A 14,040-nucleotide genomic window follows, 5' to 3' on the forward strand; every position below is an offset into this window, starting at 1 on the left:
CTCAACATTTTGTCTCTTAGTTCATCATGAATCCACTTTTCTCCTCCAACAATTATTGACATCCACTACGTGCTTGCTTGCTTCCTCTCCGCTTTTAATCCTTTTTTTTTTTAATGGAGATGTAAATTCATAATTACACACAAGAATACGAATAAGGCGATTACTGTGAGCATCTAATTTAAAATTAATTGACAATGAATAGAGAGGTTCAAAATCATTTAAACTGTTAAGCGAGACTTCAATTCCTTGATGTGAAATTTACAACACTCTCAACCGTAATAACTTATTTATTTATTTTTTAGAGTTTCTTTTTGGGTATAAATTATATAGTTTTGAGGTTTTTGAGAACATGTCAAGCATTTGCCAACCTAACTCTTTTGAGTGCACGTACCATATATACCATGTGTGAGTTTTGCAATAATCGTGCAGTGAGCACATAGTGATGGCAAAATTAAAGGGGGCCACCGTGCCTAATAATGTAATGAATTATTAGGGTTCATCGATGCCATGCCCATCATCTGCCTACCTCCAAATGAGGTTGAGAAATTGGATTGCCTACCAAAACCAATGTATATTGCCTTTTTAATCTTTATTTAGAACCATAAATTTGGTTCGACAACTGAGGGTTAGGCTGCAAAAACTTTTTATTGAATTTTCTTTTTCGATGAGATTGATGGATCACTAACTACCAGTCCTGCATATGGGAGGTTGAAAGTCAAAGATATATCTTCATTTTTTGTGAGTAGGATGATCATGTTGTTTATTGCATAATTCTTAATTAACCCCCAAACTCGGAATTAATGTTGTATAATGATGACTTTGAATGTGGATCAGTAAGAATAAATATTTCACAAAGTAACCCAATAGGCAAAACTAATGACTTTTATTTGTGATTGATTTATTTCAGAAATTTCCGTACGTCAAACGTTCATGATGATGTATACCAGAAAATAATTAGCACTCCACTGGCAACTAAGATGTATGAAATGAAAGCAAAGAAAATGTGAATTAAGCCTGTTGGTTGAGGCAGTATACCGTCGTTATGAAACGAAAGATATAGGACAATAGAAGCTTGGGCCCATAAACCTCTGTCCAACCCAAACTCATACACGCTATACGACAAGGCAGGCCTGTGAAAACAAATGGGTCATGAAAAGCCCAAATGCTACATGCAAGGCCCATTTACCCGCGCGCGCATATATCATCTCCAACATGCAGATAACAACAGAGAGAGCAAAAGCTGAGAGTGAGTGAAACACAGAGACACACGTTGCAGAGAGTGTGGTAGAAACTAGAAAAGATAACCAAAATGTCATCTTTATCGGCTACCCTGAATCTCTTAAGACCTTCTCTTGCTCCACCACCGCCCTCCTTGTGGTTTTGTGATGTGAGAAATTCTGCTTCTTCATATTGTACATCTCGAAGGCTCGCTCTCTTTCACCTCGGCTCTGGTAATTCCTCCCTTATCATCATTGTTTTGCACTTTGTTTCCATTGAAAACCCAAAACTTGAAAAACCCATGTTTCATTTTGTTCTTATTTTGAGTTACTGATTTTTTGGGTTGTTTTAGTTTATACTCGAATGTGCAATGTATATGCATTATGCTAAGTTTGGGTTGAATAGTGTACGATATATAAGAGTTAAAATTTGGTTGTTTTCTTTTGCTTCAATTTTTCTTGTAATGCAATGGGAATTTGGTTATCTCTGGCTGAAAGTTTGCAGTTTTGCTTTTGTAAATAGAGAAATTATGAAAAATTCAAATTATATGGAGGCTTTAGTTTTGATACATGACCTGAAATTAAGTTGCTATACATAAAAGAATGATCTTTGCATAAGTCATCATAAATAACTATATGAGGTTCACCTTACAAAAATTAATCAATTTTCCCTATTGTTGTTTACTTTCTAATCACATGAAGAACTTTAGCAAACATTTGTAGGCACTCAGTTTAGTTAATTTAATTTTTGATTAAAAAGAACCCATCAATTGGATTTAATATGCCTTGCGCTTGTGGATTCGGGGTGGTTCTCTAGCTCTACCTCAGTCACAACTATTAGGTGCAAAAGCATCTGAGTTGCTAAGAGGAGAGAGAAACACACTAGAGGCTGCCCCAGTTGCAAATTTGGCACAAGCAGGCACTGCTATCACCAAGGAAAATGCTTTGGAGTGGGTAAAAAATGACAAACGAAGAATGCTTCATGTTGTCTATCGTGTTGGGGACTTGGACAAGACTATAAAGTACGTGTCTATTTAGTAACAGGCATACTGCTTCAACAATGCATTGTTCATCATATATAGATAGCTGATTATTCCTTTTGAGGTGCAGATTCTATACCGAATGTTTGGGGATGAAGCTGTTGAGAAGGCGTGACATACCAGAGGAGCAATATTCAAATGCTTTTCTCGGATATGGGCCAGAAGATTCCAATTTTGTTGTTGAACTTACATACAGTAAGTCATTTTTGTGTATGTAACTCTGTATGATTTCAAGCCTATTTTGTTGTTTAGTACAAGTATTCTTTTTTAATACCGTTCAGTTGCTTTCGTATGATTGTGAAATTCTATCGTATTTTTCTTATAGATTATGGAGTAGACAAGTACAACATTGGGACTGGTTTTGGCCATTTTGGTATTGATGTTGAAGATGTAAGTTGCTATTTCTTAATATAGATGTAGTTTTTTGTCTTTGTATAACATCCATCCTCTTCAGCAATTTCGGAGCATTATTATCTCTAACATTTTTATGCCTTATCCATAATGTTTTATATGCCAAAATTTTTGGACTTACATAGGTTATACGATTTTATGTAGGTCAGCAAATCAGTGGAACTGATAAAGGCAAAGGGAGGGAAAGTTACAAGGGAACCTGGCCCTGCTAAAAATGGCAGTACAATAATTGCTTCTGTTGAGGATCCTGATGGCTATACGTTTGAGCTTTTGGAGAGAGGGCTTTCACCTGAGCCCTTATGTCAAGTGATGCTTCGTGTAGGCGATCTTGACCGTGCTATTAATTTTTATAAGAAGGTGAGATGTTTCTTTATTAAACTTAATAATATCTGATCCTGGATAGGCTTTTATAGATGCAAGCTTCATTTAGCGTTTAACATTGTGTTTCTTTAACTTGAAGGCTTTTGGAATGGAACTTCTTCGCAAGAGAGATTATCCTGAGTACAAGGTGACTTGACTTCACACTTACCACCCACTGATAACTTCCCCGATACTTGTGGATAGTTTGGAATAATGATGCTCATGTTAATCTCTATACACCACACATTTTTTTGAATACTGCATGACCATTATAGAAATTGTGACCAAAACATGCCATTGTTATTTTCGCATTTATGTGGTGTGTAGGAGTATAATCTGGTTTATGTCTCTATGAATATGAGGATCTTGCTGAATAATGTAGTGTTCATACATATGGCTTGTATTTGAAGGTCATTGTTGTAATGGGTTTTCTTGTTATGCCCATTCCTTTTTTCTTCCTGGATTTGGGCGTAAGGCAGTAGCTGTGCAGGAAGGTATCCCATACAGTTGCCTTTTGTCTAGTTGAAGCAGGTGCTCTGTGGGTTTTGCATTGCCTATGTAACTACTATATGATCATGTTTTTAATTTTGTTGCACAAAAAGGTAGAAATCCATGAGCACAGACGCATGCTGGAAATGTGATTTTGAACCTTCAATTGGGGAGTGTTGACATGTGTTTCCCATCAATCAGAATCCAGGCACTATATTTTGCATTAATAAATCTAGCTGCTGAGCTAACATATTTTTGCTTACTAACAACTTTATTCTTATCCATGCTAACCTGAGAAATAACTTTTTGTGAAAGCCCTCTGTGCTTTAGCCTTCCCCCACCTCCATCTATTTCCTTTTAACATATGTAATTAAATTGAAAACTATTGCTCAACATTGTCTGGATTTTGCTACTCTACCTGATATTTGATTCTGTCTGTTTACTAGTATACATACGCCCTGATGGGCTATGGTCCTGAAGATAAGAATCCAGTGCTTGAACTGACGTACAACTATGGGATCACAGATTATGACAAAGGAAATGGTTATGCACAGGTATATGATATTATTTTTCTCACAACCTATTTTACTATATACAAACCTGTATATAACTTATATAAATCTCTGTGCTTTTATGCTGAGAAGACTGAATCCCTTATTTTAACAGATCGCAATAGGCACAGATGATGTTTACAAAAGTGCAGAAGCAATCAAACTCTATGGAGGGAAGATTGTTCTTGAACCTGGGCCTTTGCCAGGTCTCAACACAAAGATAACTGCTTGCCTTGACCCTGATGGCTGGAAATCGGTATGATCTGTTTACGGCCTTCCATAAGTGAAAGTTGATTTCGTTGCATTTCCTTATAGTAATTGTTCTATTTTCTTAGTTGGTAGTTCTGATACCAGTTAGGGTGCACAAATTCAAAATTGATGACACCTTGGTGTTCTTATGGCATATTTTGTACCTTTTATGCATGAAATTTATCATAATTTTTTAAGCAATACGTATAACTTTATTGATGTACAATTTTAATTCAATGACTTTAATTTTCGCCCCTCGCCATCCTGCAGGTCTTTGTTGATAATGTTGATTTTATGAAGGAATTGGAATGACTAAAAGCATCACCAAAGACTCAAAATTGAGTCCATGGGAAGATTTGTAACAATTTTGACTGTAGAATATTCTAACCTGCCAATTTTATTTATCCTGAAGCAGTCCCTGAGAGAACATACCCAAAACAAACTTGTAGATATAGCACTCTGTACAAGACTGTAACATCTGTTATAAGTGCCATCCTTGCCCAACGATATGTAGAGCTAAGATTTTGAGATGGTTACTGCACATTGATTGCTATGAAAAATCTAACAATTCAATTTTACATCAATCCAAATTTTAACCTTCCTTGGAATTGTGTTATGTTGGCATAAAATTCAACATATGGTGGATCCCCTCAGTCCACAAATGTTTGTCACCTTTACTCTTGCATTCAAATTCTATTGTCCTTTCAGCTGTTTTTATCCCAAAGTATGCCCTTGGTTTGCTTCCATCTTCCCTCTCCCTTCCCGGCCAGGCTGGGATGTCACAGTAGACTCCAGAGACTACACCTGCATTCATCACAGTGCAGCATCACAGTTGACGGGGGCAGAAGTTAATGTGAAATATTTGTTATGGGTATGAGAATGTTCTTACATTTCTTCTTTTTCGTAAATGTTCCCGCCATGTGCTTGCTTTTCATTTTGGCTACAACCTGTTATCATTCGAAGTAAGCTGATCAAATTCATTTATTGATTTTAGTGTTTTTTTTTCTTTTTCAAATTTTTGTATCTTTGGCTTGTTTACCTGCCCATTTGAATTAATGTTGAAAGAAACTCGCTTCCAGTGGAGATCACCTGCATTCAAAAGTTACATTACTGTGAGTTTCACATTAGCCATCGAATTTATCCATGAATTCGGTTAGCTTAATTCACTATTGCTGCATGAATGTATCTTGGTAATGTCCTTTGTTTACCTTTCCTTGTACGTTTGAGGAGTTCACCTCCTCTAGTGACAAAGTTCAGTGCTGAATTTGATTCTTTTCCTTCAAGTTTTTCGTCAGCCAGAACCAAGTTCGTGCCTCCGTACTCCTTTTGCAGCCTTACCTTAAGTGTAGCAGCTCCCCGCAAAGCTGTAACTCATGGATCAGAATAAAGTTGAACCAAAACTTGTGGTGTCGATATGTTTTAAACTAGTTTGTGATTAGCTTTATTGTGGTTTGAGTGTTGAGTTTGTTTGGTTTGAAATTTTGGGGAAAATTGTTGAGCCAAGGATTTTTGTTCTAAAATGATGGAATTTAGTATAAGCTTTGTAGAGGCTTAGTGATACCTGTAGCTGCTCCAGCAGTTAAGGTCATGATATCTCCATTCGTCCTTGCATTTACTGCAGAGTTGACAACTGATAGAATGTGGTCATGATCAGCTCCCATTTCCTCCGCAATCTCAATGCAACGCGACGCTACAAGAGCAGCCGCAGATGCTAGTGCAGCTGATGTTTCGGTCCTCAGCTCCGATATTAGTGGCGCTTTCTGGTGGGCCGCTGAAGTTTCAGGCAATGCAGTTGAAGCTGCAACTGCTGCTACAGCAGCAGCAACCCCAGCCACAGAAACAGCTGCATGCAACTGAGCATTTTGGGTTCTGAGTTCCTGCTTCTTCCTCTCCTTTTGATCTTTCAACCACCTTCCCATTGTTTTCCCTCGCAAAATGCTCTTGTATAGCTGCAGAGAAACAACAATGAGGAATTGGGAAATCACAATGATGAGGCTGATTGGTGAAAAGTGAATAGAATTACCCCATTATTGAGCAATTGCTGTTGAGTGGAAAGGAAATCTGGGTGGAGTGCTTGATGCAGTAAAAATAACTCCTGCATATATTAACCAGCTGTAAAAAGTTCATGTCTCTACTTGTGTTGGGGGACAAGATTCGAAGTTGGGACCTCTCTCTCAACATTATCGAAGAAAAATACCACTAAATCAATATCCAGTTGATTGTTTTTATTGTGCTTCAGTGTATATTTTATTGGGAAAAGTTATCTTTTCGTAATCAAGTATAAATGACAAGAAAGTTGGTAAGCAATTATAGACTTAGTTTAAAATCATGCGCTCGTGCACATAAAACATCATGGTGATCCTACACTCTCAAAATTAAATATCATAAAATCATAGACCACCCAAGCAGAAATTGTAATGTTTTTTTTTTCAGTAAATTGAAAAGAAAAAAAAAAAAGTGAATTTCAACCAAAGGGTGGTAAAATATTTTTACTTACATTTGAAGCTTTAGAATTTTGACCAACAAAACAAATAGGAGAGAGAGAGAGAGAGAGAGAGAGAGAGAGAGAGAGTACCTTCATTTCTTCACTGTCTCTGGGTGAAATTGGAGGGCTACCCCCACTTGGCTGAAGTAGCCGTATTGGATCATAGCAAACACACAAACATATAACCCCATTAAAGAAAACCCAAAAATACCAAAAAATAAATAAAGATTTTCTTATAGTCATACATAAAACACTTGTTTGGACATATAAATAAATTCTAATATCTTTGTTAACTTGTTAAGTAGGAAACTAAATTAACTTACAGGCTCTCCTAAACGCATGAAAACTGTATCATGTGAACCAACACCATCAGAAGAAGTGAAGGCAGACTTGTTGTTGTCAAGATTTTTAGAAGCAACATTAACATGAGTGTGGGAAAGAGCTTTGGAGAGCTCCATGGCAGAGAGGCTCCATGATCTGGCCAGAAACTCCATGGACTCCGTTGGAGTTTCCGGTGGTGGGGCACAAGCCTCGCCTGCCCAACTCATGCCACCATTTTCGTCTATGTCCTCTAGCCCCCCATGCATCCCCTGTGTTGTTGGGCACTTCAAACCGCAAGAGCTCACTAAAACACCATGAAAAAACACACACGCATACACACACTCAGAGAGTTAGAGTTAAGAGTTAAGAGCCAAGCCAAAAAAATAAGTCTAGTTTTCTTCTTTTTTGGGTTCTTGCTTACTTTTTTTGAAGCCCAATAGTGGAAAGGAGGAATGAGGAGATGAAGATTGAAGAGGAAGGGTACAATACAGTGCCTATTTAACAAGGTTGCAAAAGTGAGTTGCATGGTTTTTATTTATTTATTTATATTTAATTTTAAATTTTGTCCCCATCACAAAATTGTTGCCTTTTCTTTTCCTCCTCACACTCACTTCATTTGTGTGTGCTTTATGCATTTATGGGTAAAGACCCCATTTTTTCAGCGGCCTGTTCATGATTACCAGGCTAAGGTTCCTTTTGACACCACCATTATCAAAGCTTAATTTAATAAAGCAAAATTATTCTGAGGGGCCCTTTTGCACCCAGCGGCACATCACATTGCCTTCTGGTTCTGGATCGTAACCCTAGGATCAAACCCTAAGGTTTAAGAAAGTAAATGATGCTTCCATTGATTAGCTTCGTCCTCGGTTTCTTATTTAGATCGATGAGAGAAATTCTGCAAATGTGTCCCGCATCGAGGTCTAAAGTAACTTCTGTCTAAAGCTGATCTCTTTTCACTTTCTTTCACTCGTAACTTTTACTGTAGCTCAGAATAAAATTTTGAAAAGAAAAAAACAAAGGACAAACTTTGAGGCAAGCACCCTGGGCCCACCAACAGCCCCTAGAATATAATCTGACTTCGGACAGCGGCATGGTTTAGTGGTGATACAACTTAATTGTTTGAAGACCCACGCACCCAGCTGAGGGTATGGTACAACTTTCATCATTGCTTGGAGCCTAAATCATGGGTTTTAATTGAGAGTGAGAGTGAGAGAGAGCACCAACAATTTCTGAGGTCCCAATCGATTATTTATTTTTATCGTAAATTTTGTGATTTGCATAACTTAGCTTAATTTAAATCACCCCCTAGCCTCTGTGCTTTACGAGGTTGATTCATACTTGCAATTTCCAACCTATACAAGTCAAAAATTAGCTATTAATAAAAGACAAGTGTAGAACAAGAAACAGAGGAGGAGGAGGAGAGACGCAGAAAAAGATTGGCAGGAATCTGAGGGATAGGGTTCCGTAATTAGAAGTACGAAAATCATAATCAAGTGACTCCAACCCTGCTTCAAATCATGGATTATTAAAGCTTTTAAATACAGAACTCGAAAGAATTTAACAACCGATAGATAGAAGGATCTCTAATACCCTCCTTCAAATCGACATCGAGACAGCCAATGAAGTTGTCCCATTCATCCTCTATAACATCTCATATCAAGATCTGAAGCAAAGAAAAATAGCATCAATGAGCACTTGTGTAGAAATCAAGCAAAAGAAGTCCATAAGTTAACATTTTTCCACATAGAAACGCCTTGAGAAGAGATCAATATAGTTGATACCTGAAATACTAGTTTTACTCTTTTTCCAGATTCTGAAGAGCCTGGGTGAACATCCAGGGCTTTGATCCGAAAAAGATACAGCAATAAGAACAGAAAGCAACTCAATCCTGAATTGAATGAAATACATGGTCAAAACAACCAAATAGCACCGAAGTAAAAATTTATCATCTATTATCAGAATAATGGAAGCTACACTGTACACATCATCCACACAACATGATATGGGCTTAGTCATTTTTGCCACCTATGCACGCGAAAAGTCCAAGCTTCGGAGGTGAGCTTCAAGCGCATCCAGTGTGTTCATGCTTTTCCAGTCACATTTTTCTCATATGTTATGACATCTGACATGGAAGAACGAGAGCAATCCAAACTTCATGACATTTGCTACAGCAAGATGCATGCTTTGAGTAATCTCCTTCAGAATCTGTAGCTGAAAAACAAACCAAGGCTGAATCTCTTGTAAAAAACCATGCAGGTTTTGAGCAATTATATTCCATATGATACAAAACTTAAGCACATAAAAGATAGTTTTATGCAATAGAAAACTGCATACCTATTACTTTGAGGAAGAAACCTGGTTTATTGATGGCATCCAACTGCTTGAAGCACCATTTTGGTTCCCAACTCCACGACCTAAGTTTGCATTTTCAGCCGGCCCCTCTGGTTTTTTATAATTTTTTCTGAGAGCATACGTAGAAGATGGCATCGGCACATTGCTCACATGCTGTACCAATTACAAAAAAGGTCACGATCTACATTCGCCCAGTACAGTATTCACAACACAACAACATAACATGCAACAGATGAGAACATCTTCCATGCAAACAAGAGCAGATACTTGATAAATACGCAAACAAACCATGATACGATTTACAGTTCAGGTTACATACATGTTTTTCAACCAGATTATTAGCACCTAAATTCTGGGCTGTTGACGATCTAAATTGCATATGAACATCTGGATGAGCAAGATTACTCGACCGTCTACGGTCTGCGACCTCAGCTGATCCAGAAACATCATTAACTCCTGAAATCCATAAATAAAATGTAAGAACTGAGAATAGTCAGTAAACCAACATTTTATATATAATCAGACTTCTCTAGTAATGCAAGCAAGGCTCTGAGATACCAAATGCTTTCTCAATACACTTATTTAAGGCCAATCGCATCAAGATTTGGTTCACTAACTACCCTGGAAATCAAGAGCAAACTGGAATTCTGGACCTTACCTTTAAGTCTCATCGCATCCATAGGCACTGGTCGACTGCTAGCCGCTGCTCGACCGTTAGTCGCTACAGCTGGCTGGACACCCTAGATAGAGTTAGAAGGAAAAAATTAAAATTAAAATAAATAAATAAATAAAACAAAAAAAACATGTAAGATTGAATATATCAGTACTTAAATACAAAACATATTTGAAGCAAAATTAAATACATAAAAGAAACAGAACATGGTCCCATGCTGAAGCAATTAATAGGAGATTGTAAGAAAAGAAAATTCATGAAGATACTAACAGATGATTGACCCTGGGTCCTTGTCTGTTGTGCCTGATGGTATTTTAGAATTGTCCAGTCAAATACATAATCAAAATCATACCCTGCAAAACAAGGAAGATAATTTATAAACACCAAAATATATGATCAAAGTTTTCCATGAAGAAAAAAGCTCATGTGTTCGAAGCATCAACTTGCCAGATGATGAGGGTTGCATTTTTTACACCCAATTAATTTTGCAGGATATAGAATATGGTGAAAAGTGTGAAATAAATATCATACCTTCACGGCTGAATAAGTCACGAAACAGGCGCTTCAAGAATGCATAATCCGGGCGTTGATCAAATGTTAAAGAGTGGCAATAATGGAAGTAGGATGCAAACTCCACAGGATGAGACTTACATAGGACCTTGAAAACAGATTTTACAATCAGTTCGTTATGATCCCCCCAATTCACAAGATGCAAAACTATCACCTAATGGAAAGTGGCACATACCTCAATGGGAGTTGATAGCTTCTTCTCACAAATCTTATCATATTTTTGCTTCTTCGTTGCAGCCTTAAGACCCTGCCAAGGAAGGCTAAATGCAGAAACCAATCAGTCAGTCAGGCCATGAAATAATATAGTACTTCGTTATCTGGTCAAAACATTGTGCAAACCATACAAGTCATCAAAATGACAAAAATTCTAACTGGAACTCCAGTGGAAATTCTCTTCTGAAATGTGGTATTGACTTTACTACATACCTTCCTCTTAAGAAGTACAGAAGAACATAGCCAAGTGACTCCAAATCATCGCGACGACTCTGATCTAAAACAATGAAACAACAGAATGAGGAAGCAGACAGCCAAGCATATCGAAAACAACAGACTTAAGTACCTCTCTACTTACCAATTCCCAAATGGGTATTGCAACTAGCATAACGTGCAGTTCCTGTTAAGCTTTTGTTTTCTCTGCATGATTTCATCAAGGAAAATAGAAAATTAGGCCAAACATGGTTATTGAATAAACAAAGGAAGTAGAAAAATTATGCTAAACTGTTGGTGAATAAACAATTCAGAGATGCATTTTCATAGAATTGTATCTTGTTATGTAAACAAAGAAACTTGCCAGCTTATAATTGAATTTCAGTCAAGTATCAACAAAAGGAATTCTTTACATAATCTCAGATTATGTGGCTAAAGTTGTATTTACATGATGCATATCACTGTAAACAGCGCAGACTCAAAAGCAAAAAAATTGCCAGAACAGGAAGAGCCCATTCAAGATAAATACATCCCCCCAGATATTAAGCATGGAACAGATTATTGAACTTTACCTGTACGGAATGTGCCGGTTTGTATTTTGGTCCCGAAATCTTTTTGCAAGTCCAAAATCAATAATGTAAACCTGATGAATGAGTACCCAACAGTGATTAAAAAAATTGACAAACAACAGAAAATCCTAAATTCTATATTGTTCCTACAAGTTAGATGTGGAAGCGTAATGCTTTAACATTACCTGATTTGCTTTCCTGCCGAGACCCATGAGGAAGTTGTCGGGTTTGATGTCTCTATGCAAAAACCCTTTAGAATGCACATACTCTATTCTTGTAATCTAGAATTGAATGAACAAAAGAATCAAAGTTAGCACTATGCAAACAATTTGGCACTTAGCAAGTAGATACTCTAGAAGAAGATAAAGAGAAAATCTCAAGTGAAGTCTTAAAAGGTGAGTCCCCATTTAGTTGCAACTGAAGGAAGAATATAAAGAGAATTTATGAAAACAATCCATAAAAACCTTAAGCACAGGAACATAAAAACGAAATAAAATCTTCTAGCATCGACAACTTGATATAGGCTTCAAAAATAACAAGTCATCAAAATCAACCCCTTACCATCTGGTCAGCCAACATTAAGACTGTTTTCAGTGAAAACTTCCTCCCACAGTACACAAAGAGGTCCTCGAGACTCGGTCCCAATAAGTCAATGATGAGAACATTATCGTCCCTATCAAATCCCGCCCATTTAATGCCTGCAATACCACCTGAAGTGTGACAAACTCAAGCCATCAATAAGTGAAAACAAGATCCAAGGTGATAACTTATGAGAGCACGTAGTTCAAAACAAAACTACTGATATTCAATCCTTACTTCCTCCCTGTAGAGTTTTATAAAGCTTGGCTTCATACAACAGTTGCGGATGCTTTGTCTTGTTATTTTCCTGGCAATGAAAAAATTACAATCAATTACATGTACATCTTACTATTCGTCTGCCCAAAATGAGAACATGGAAAACCAGAACATGTTTTCCCATGAAAAACCCACCATTCTGAACCCAAGGCTCATTGCCATGATAAAACTTCTGACAAAATTATCACATTGAATTTAACACAAATGAATTTCTTATTATTATCAAGATCTAAGATAAGCTCCTAACAAGCACTCGCCCGCATGCACCTAAATATTCCACTAACAATCAAGTAAACTGTAATTTGATGAGCTCAAAACCAGGCCATTTATCCACAAAGGACGCAGGGTCAATTTCTTTCTGAAAATTATTTTCTGCGGAAACAAAAACTCAAACTATTGATAAAATCTGAAACATGAAGAGGATTGAATCGAGACTTACAATTTTCGCGGCCAAATTCTCGCCAGTCTCAATATGAGTTGCTGAAACACCAAAAAAATAATAATAACAAATTAAAAAAAAAAATCAGCATCAATGGTAATCGTGATCATGATGAGGAGATGAAAGATAAAAGCAAATATAGATAAAATGAAGAAGAGCTAATCGAATGATTCACAGACCGAGGTACAATTCGCCGAATGAGCCGCTCCCAATTTTGCGACCTAACTTGTACTTCTCTGCGACGATCCTCTCCATAAAAACCCTAATCTCTCTAGAACTGATTGAATTCGTGGATGGAAGAGAGAAATCTAGGGTTTTTAGGGTGAGGCTTCGATCGAATAGCAGAGAGAACGATTTGGCCGGATGCGTTTTGGGAATTTTAGGGAGGGAGGGAGAGGTTGAAAGCAGAAACGAGGACTTGGATGGCGGCCACAGATGAGGCAGACAGGGATCTAAAAACTGAAAATAAAAAAGAGTTGGGCGAATATGGTAATTTCCGATCTAGGAATGTGGGGCGCTAATTAAAATTTCAAAATGCAAGGGTGATTCTTCAGTTTATGAAAGTTTTGGATGGTGGGGCTTTTGTAATTGTCAATTTGTAAGCTCACGGTCACGGAAAAGCGAAGATGGCGGTAAAATCGCTTTTCAAAGTCCTACAAATTAAAAGTCGGTTCCCAGGCTTTTACCGAAAGGTCAAAAAACTTAAAAAATTAAAAAGTCGGTTCTATAACTTCTGTTGGTCAAAGAAGAGAAAAATACTTTCGAACAAAAAAAAAAAAAAAAAGAAGAGAAAAATATTTATTAATTAATTAAACAGAAGCTAGGAAGACAAAGAATTGGTTCTCAGTCTTTGTATTTAGAAATATACTTTTTTTTAGTAGCGATAGTCTGAATTACAGAGGAATTGGATTTCTCTCACACACACAACTATGACATTGTTGGGATTCGACCTTAAAACCTTTGATCTGCAAGTCAAATCCTTTCTCCATTAGACTAGACCTCGTTGGCAGATATTTTAATTATATCGATTTGT

The 14,040-nt window shown here is 37.1% G+C and overlaps 3 protein-coding genes across 5 annotated transcripts; 1 reads left to right on the forward strand and 2 right to left on the reverse strand.

Moving 5' to 3' along the window:
• Window positions 1-1,246: 1,246 nt before the first annotated feature.
• LOC117616656 (probable lactoylglutathione lyase, chloroplastic) lies at window positions 1,247-4,920 on the forward strand. The gene is made up of 9 exons (XM_034346035.1): window positions 1,247-1,451; window positions 2,035-2,239; window positions 2,328-2,452; window positions 2,583-2,647; window positions 2,813-3,025; window positions 3,129-3,176; window positions 3,964-4,071; window positions 4,184-4,324; window positions 4,588-4,920. The coding sequence occupies exons 1-9, from the start codon at window positions 1,310-1,312 to the stop codon at window positions 4,627-4,629; spliced, it is 1,089 nt and encodes a 362-aa protein (XP_034201926.1). The 5' UTR covers window positions 1,247-1,309; the 3' UTR covers window positions 4,630-4,920.
• Window positions 4,694-8,463, reverse strand: LOC117616655 (VAN3-binding protein). The gene is made up of 9 exons (XM_034346034.1): window positions 7,545-8,463; window positions 7,126-7,427; window positions 6,893-6,943; window positions 6,341-6,412; window positions 5,879-6,266; window positions 5,526-5,681; window positions 5,357-5,406; window positions 5,207-5,264; window positions 4,694-5,121 (listed from the first exon to the last, which is right to left on the reverse strand). Coding segments are annotated over exons 1-9 (1,269 nt in total). The 5' UTR covers window positions 7,546-8,463; the 3' UTR covers window positions 4,694-4,930.
• Window positions 8,464-8,617: 154 nt separating this feature from the next.
• Window positions 8,618-13,459, reverse strand: LOC117616653 (casein kinase 1-like protein 4). Of its 3 annotated transcripts, none has more exons than XR_004584159.1 (16): window positions 13,187-13,459; window positions 13,008-13,048; window positions 12,530-12,599; window positions 12,275-12,423; window positions 11,899-11,994; window positions 11,717-11,787; window positions 11,290-11,351; window positions 11,145-11,208; window positions 10,894-10,978; window positions 10,680-10,806; window positions 10,419-10,501; window positions 10,134-10,215; window positions 9,795-9,931; window positions 9,458-9,628; window positions 8,905-9,334; window positions 8,618-8,786 (listed from the first exon to the last, which is right to left on the reverse strand). XR_004584159.1 is itself a non-coding variant. In XM_034346033.1 (15 exons), exons 1-14 carry the CDS (start codon window positions 13,260-13,262, stop codon window positions 9,461-9,463), a joined length of 1,311 nt encoding a protein of 436 aa, XP_034201924.1. In that variant the 5' UTR covers window positions 13,263-13,449; the 3' UTR covers window positions 8,840-9,334; window positions 9,458-9,460. The 3 variants fall into 3 exon arrangements, 1 of the variants encoding a protein (XP_034201924.1); XR_004584158.1 differs by having other exon boundaries at window positions 8,905-9,352; window positions 13,187-13,449; XM_034346033.1 differs by lacking the exon at window positions 8,618-8,786 and having other exon boundaries at window positions 8,840-9,334; window positions 13,187-13,449.
• Window positions 13,460-14,040: the final 581 nt, after the last annotated feature.

The sequence above is a fragment of the Prunus dulcis genome, chromosome 1 (assembly GCF_902201215.1).
Source record: "Prunus dulcis chromosome 1, ALMONDv2, whole genome shotgun sequence".
NCBI classification, from domain to species: domain Eukaryota; kingdom Viridiplantae; phylum Streptophyta; class Magnoliopsida; order Rosales; family Rosaceae; genus Prunus; species Prunus dulcis.

What these genes read in the sequence shown, in the direction of transcription:
- LOC117616653 (XM_034346033.1), bottom strand. Translation starts at nt 13,262, where the DNA reads ATGGAGAGGATCGTCGCAGAGAAGTACAAGTTAGGTCGCAAAATTGGG. An exon ending in AACCGGCACATTCCGTACAG is followed by an intron (nt 11,352 to 11,716) that starts GTAAAGTTCAAT and finishes GAAATCATGCAG; the next exon opens with AGAAAACAAAAGCTTAACAG. An exon ending in ATAATCTGGTTGAAAAACAT is followed by an intron (nt 9,629 to 9,794) that starts GTATGTAACCTG and finishes TAATTGGTACAG; the next exon opens with CATGTGAGCAATGTGCCGAT.
- LOC117616655 (XM_034346034.1), bottom strand. An exon ending in GAGACAGTGAAGAAATGAAG is followed by an intron (nt 6,413 to 6,892) that starts GTACTCTCTCTC and finishes TAATATATGCAG; the next exon opens with GAGTTATTTTTACTGCATCA. An exon ending in CCTCAAACGTACAAGGAAAG is followed by an intron (nt 5,407 to 5,525) that starts GTAAACAAAGGA and finishes TTTTGAATGCAG; the next exon opens with GTGATCTCCACTGGAAGCGA.
- LOC117616656 (XM_034346035.1), top strand. Translation starts at nt 1,310, where the DNA reads ATGTCATCTTTATCGGCTACCCTGAATCTCTTAAGACCTTCTCTTGCT. An exon ending in TTGGTATTGATGTTGAAGAT is followed by an intron (nt 2,648 to 2,812) that starts GTAAGTTGCTAT and finishes GATTTTATGTAG; the next exon opens with GTCAGCAAATCAGTGGAACT. An exon ending in CTATTAATTTTTATAAGAAG is followed by an intron (nt 3,026 to 3,128) that starts GTGAGATGTTTC and finishes TTTAACTTGAAG; the next exon opens with GCTTTTGGAATGGAACTTCT.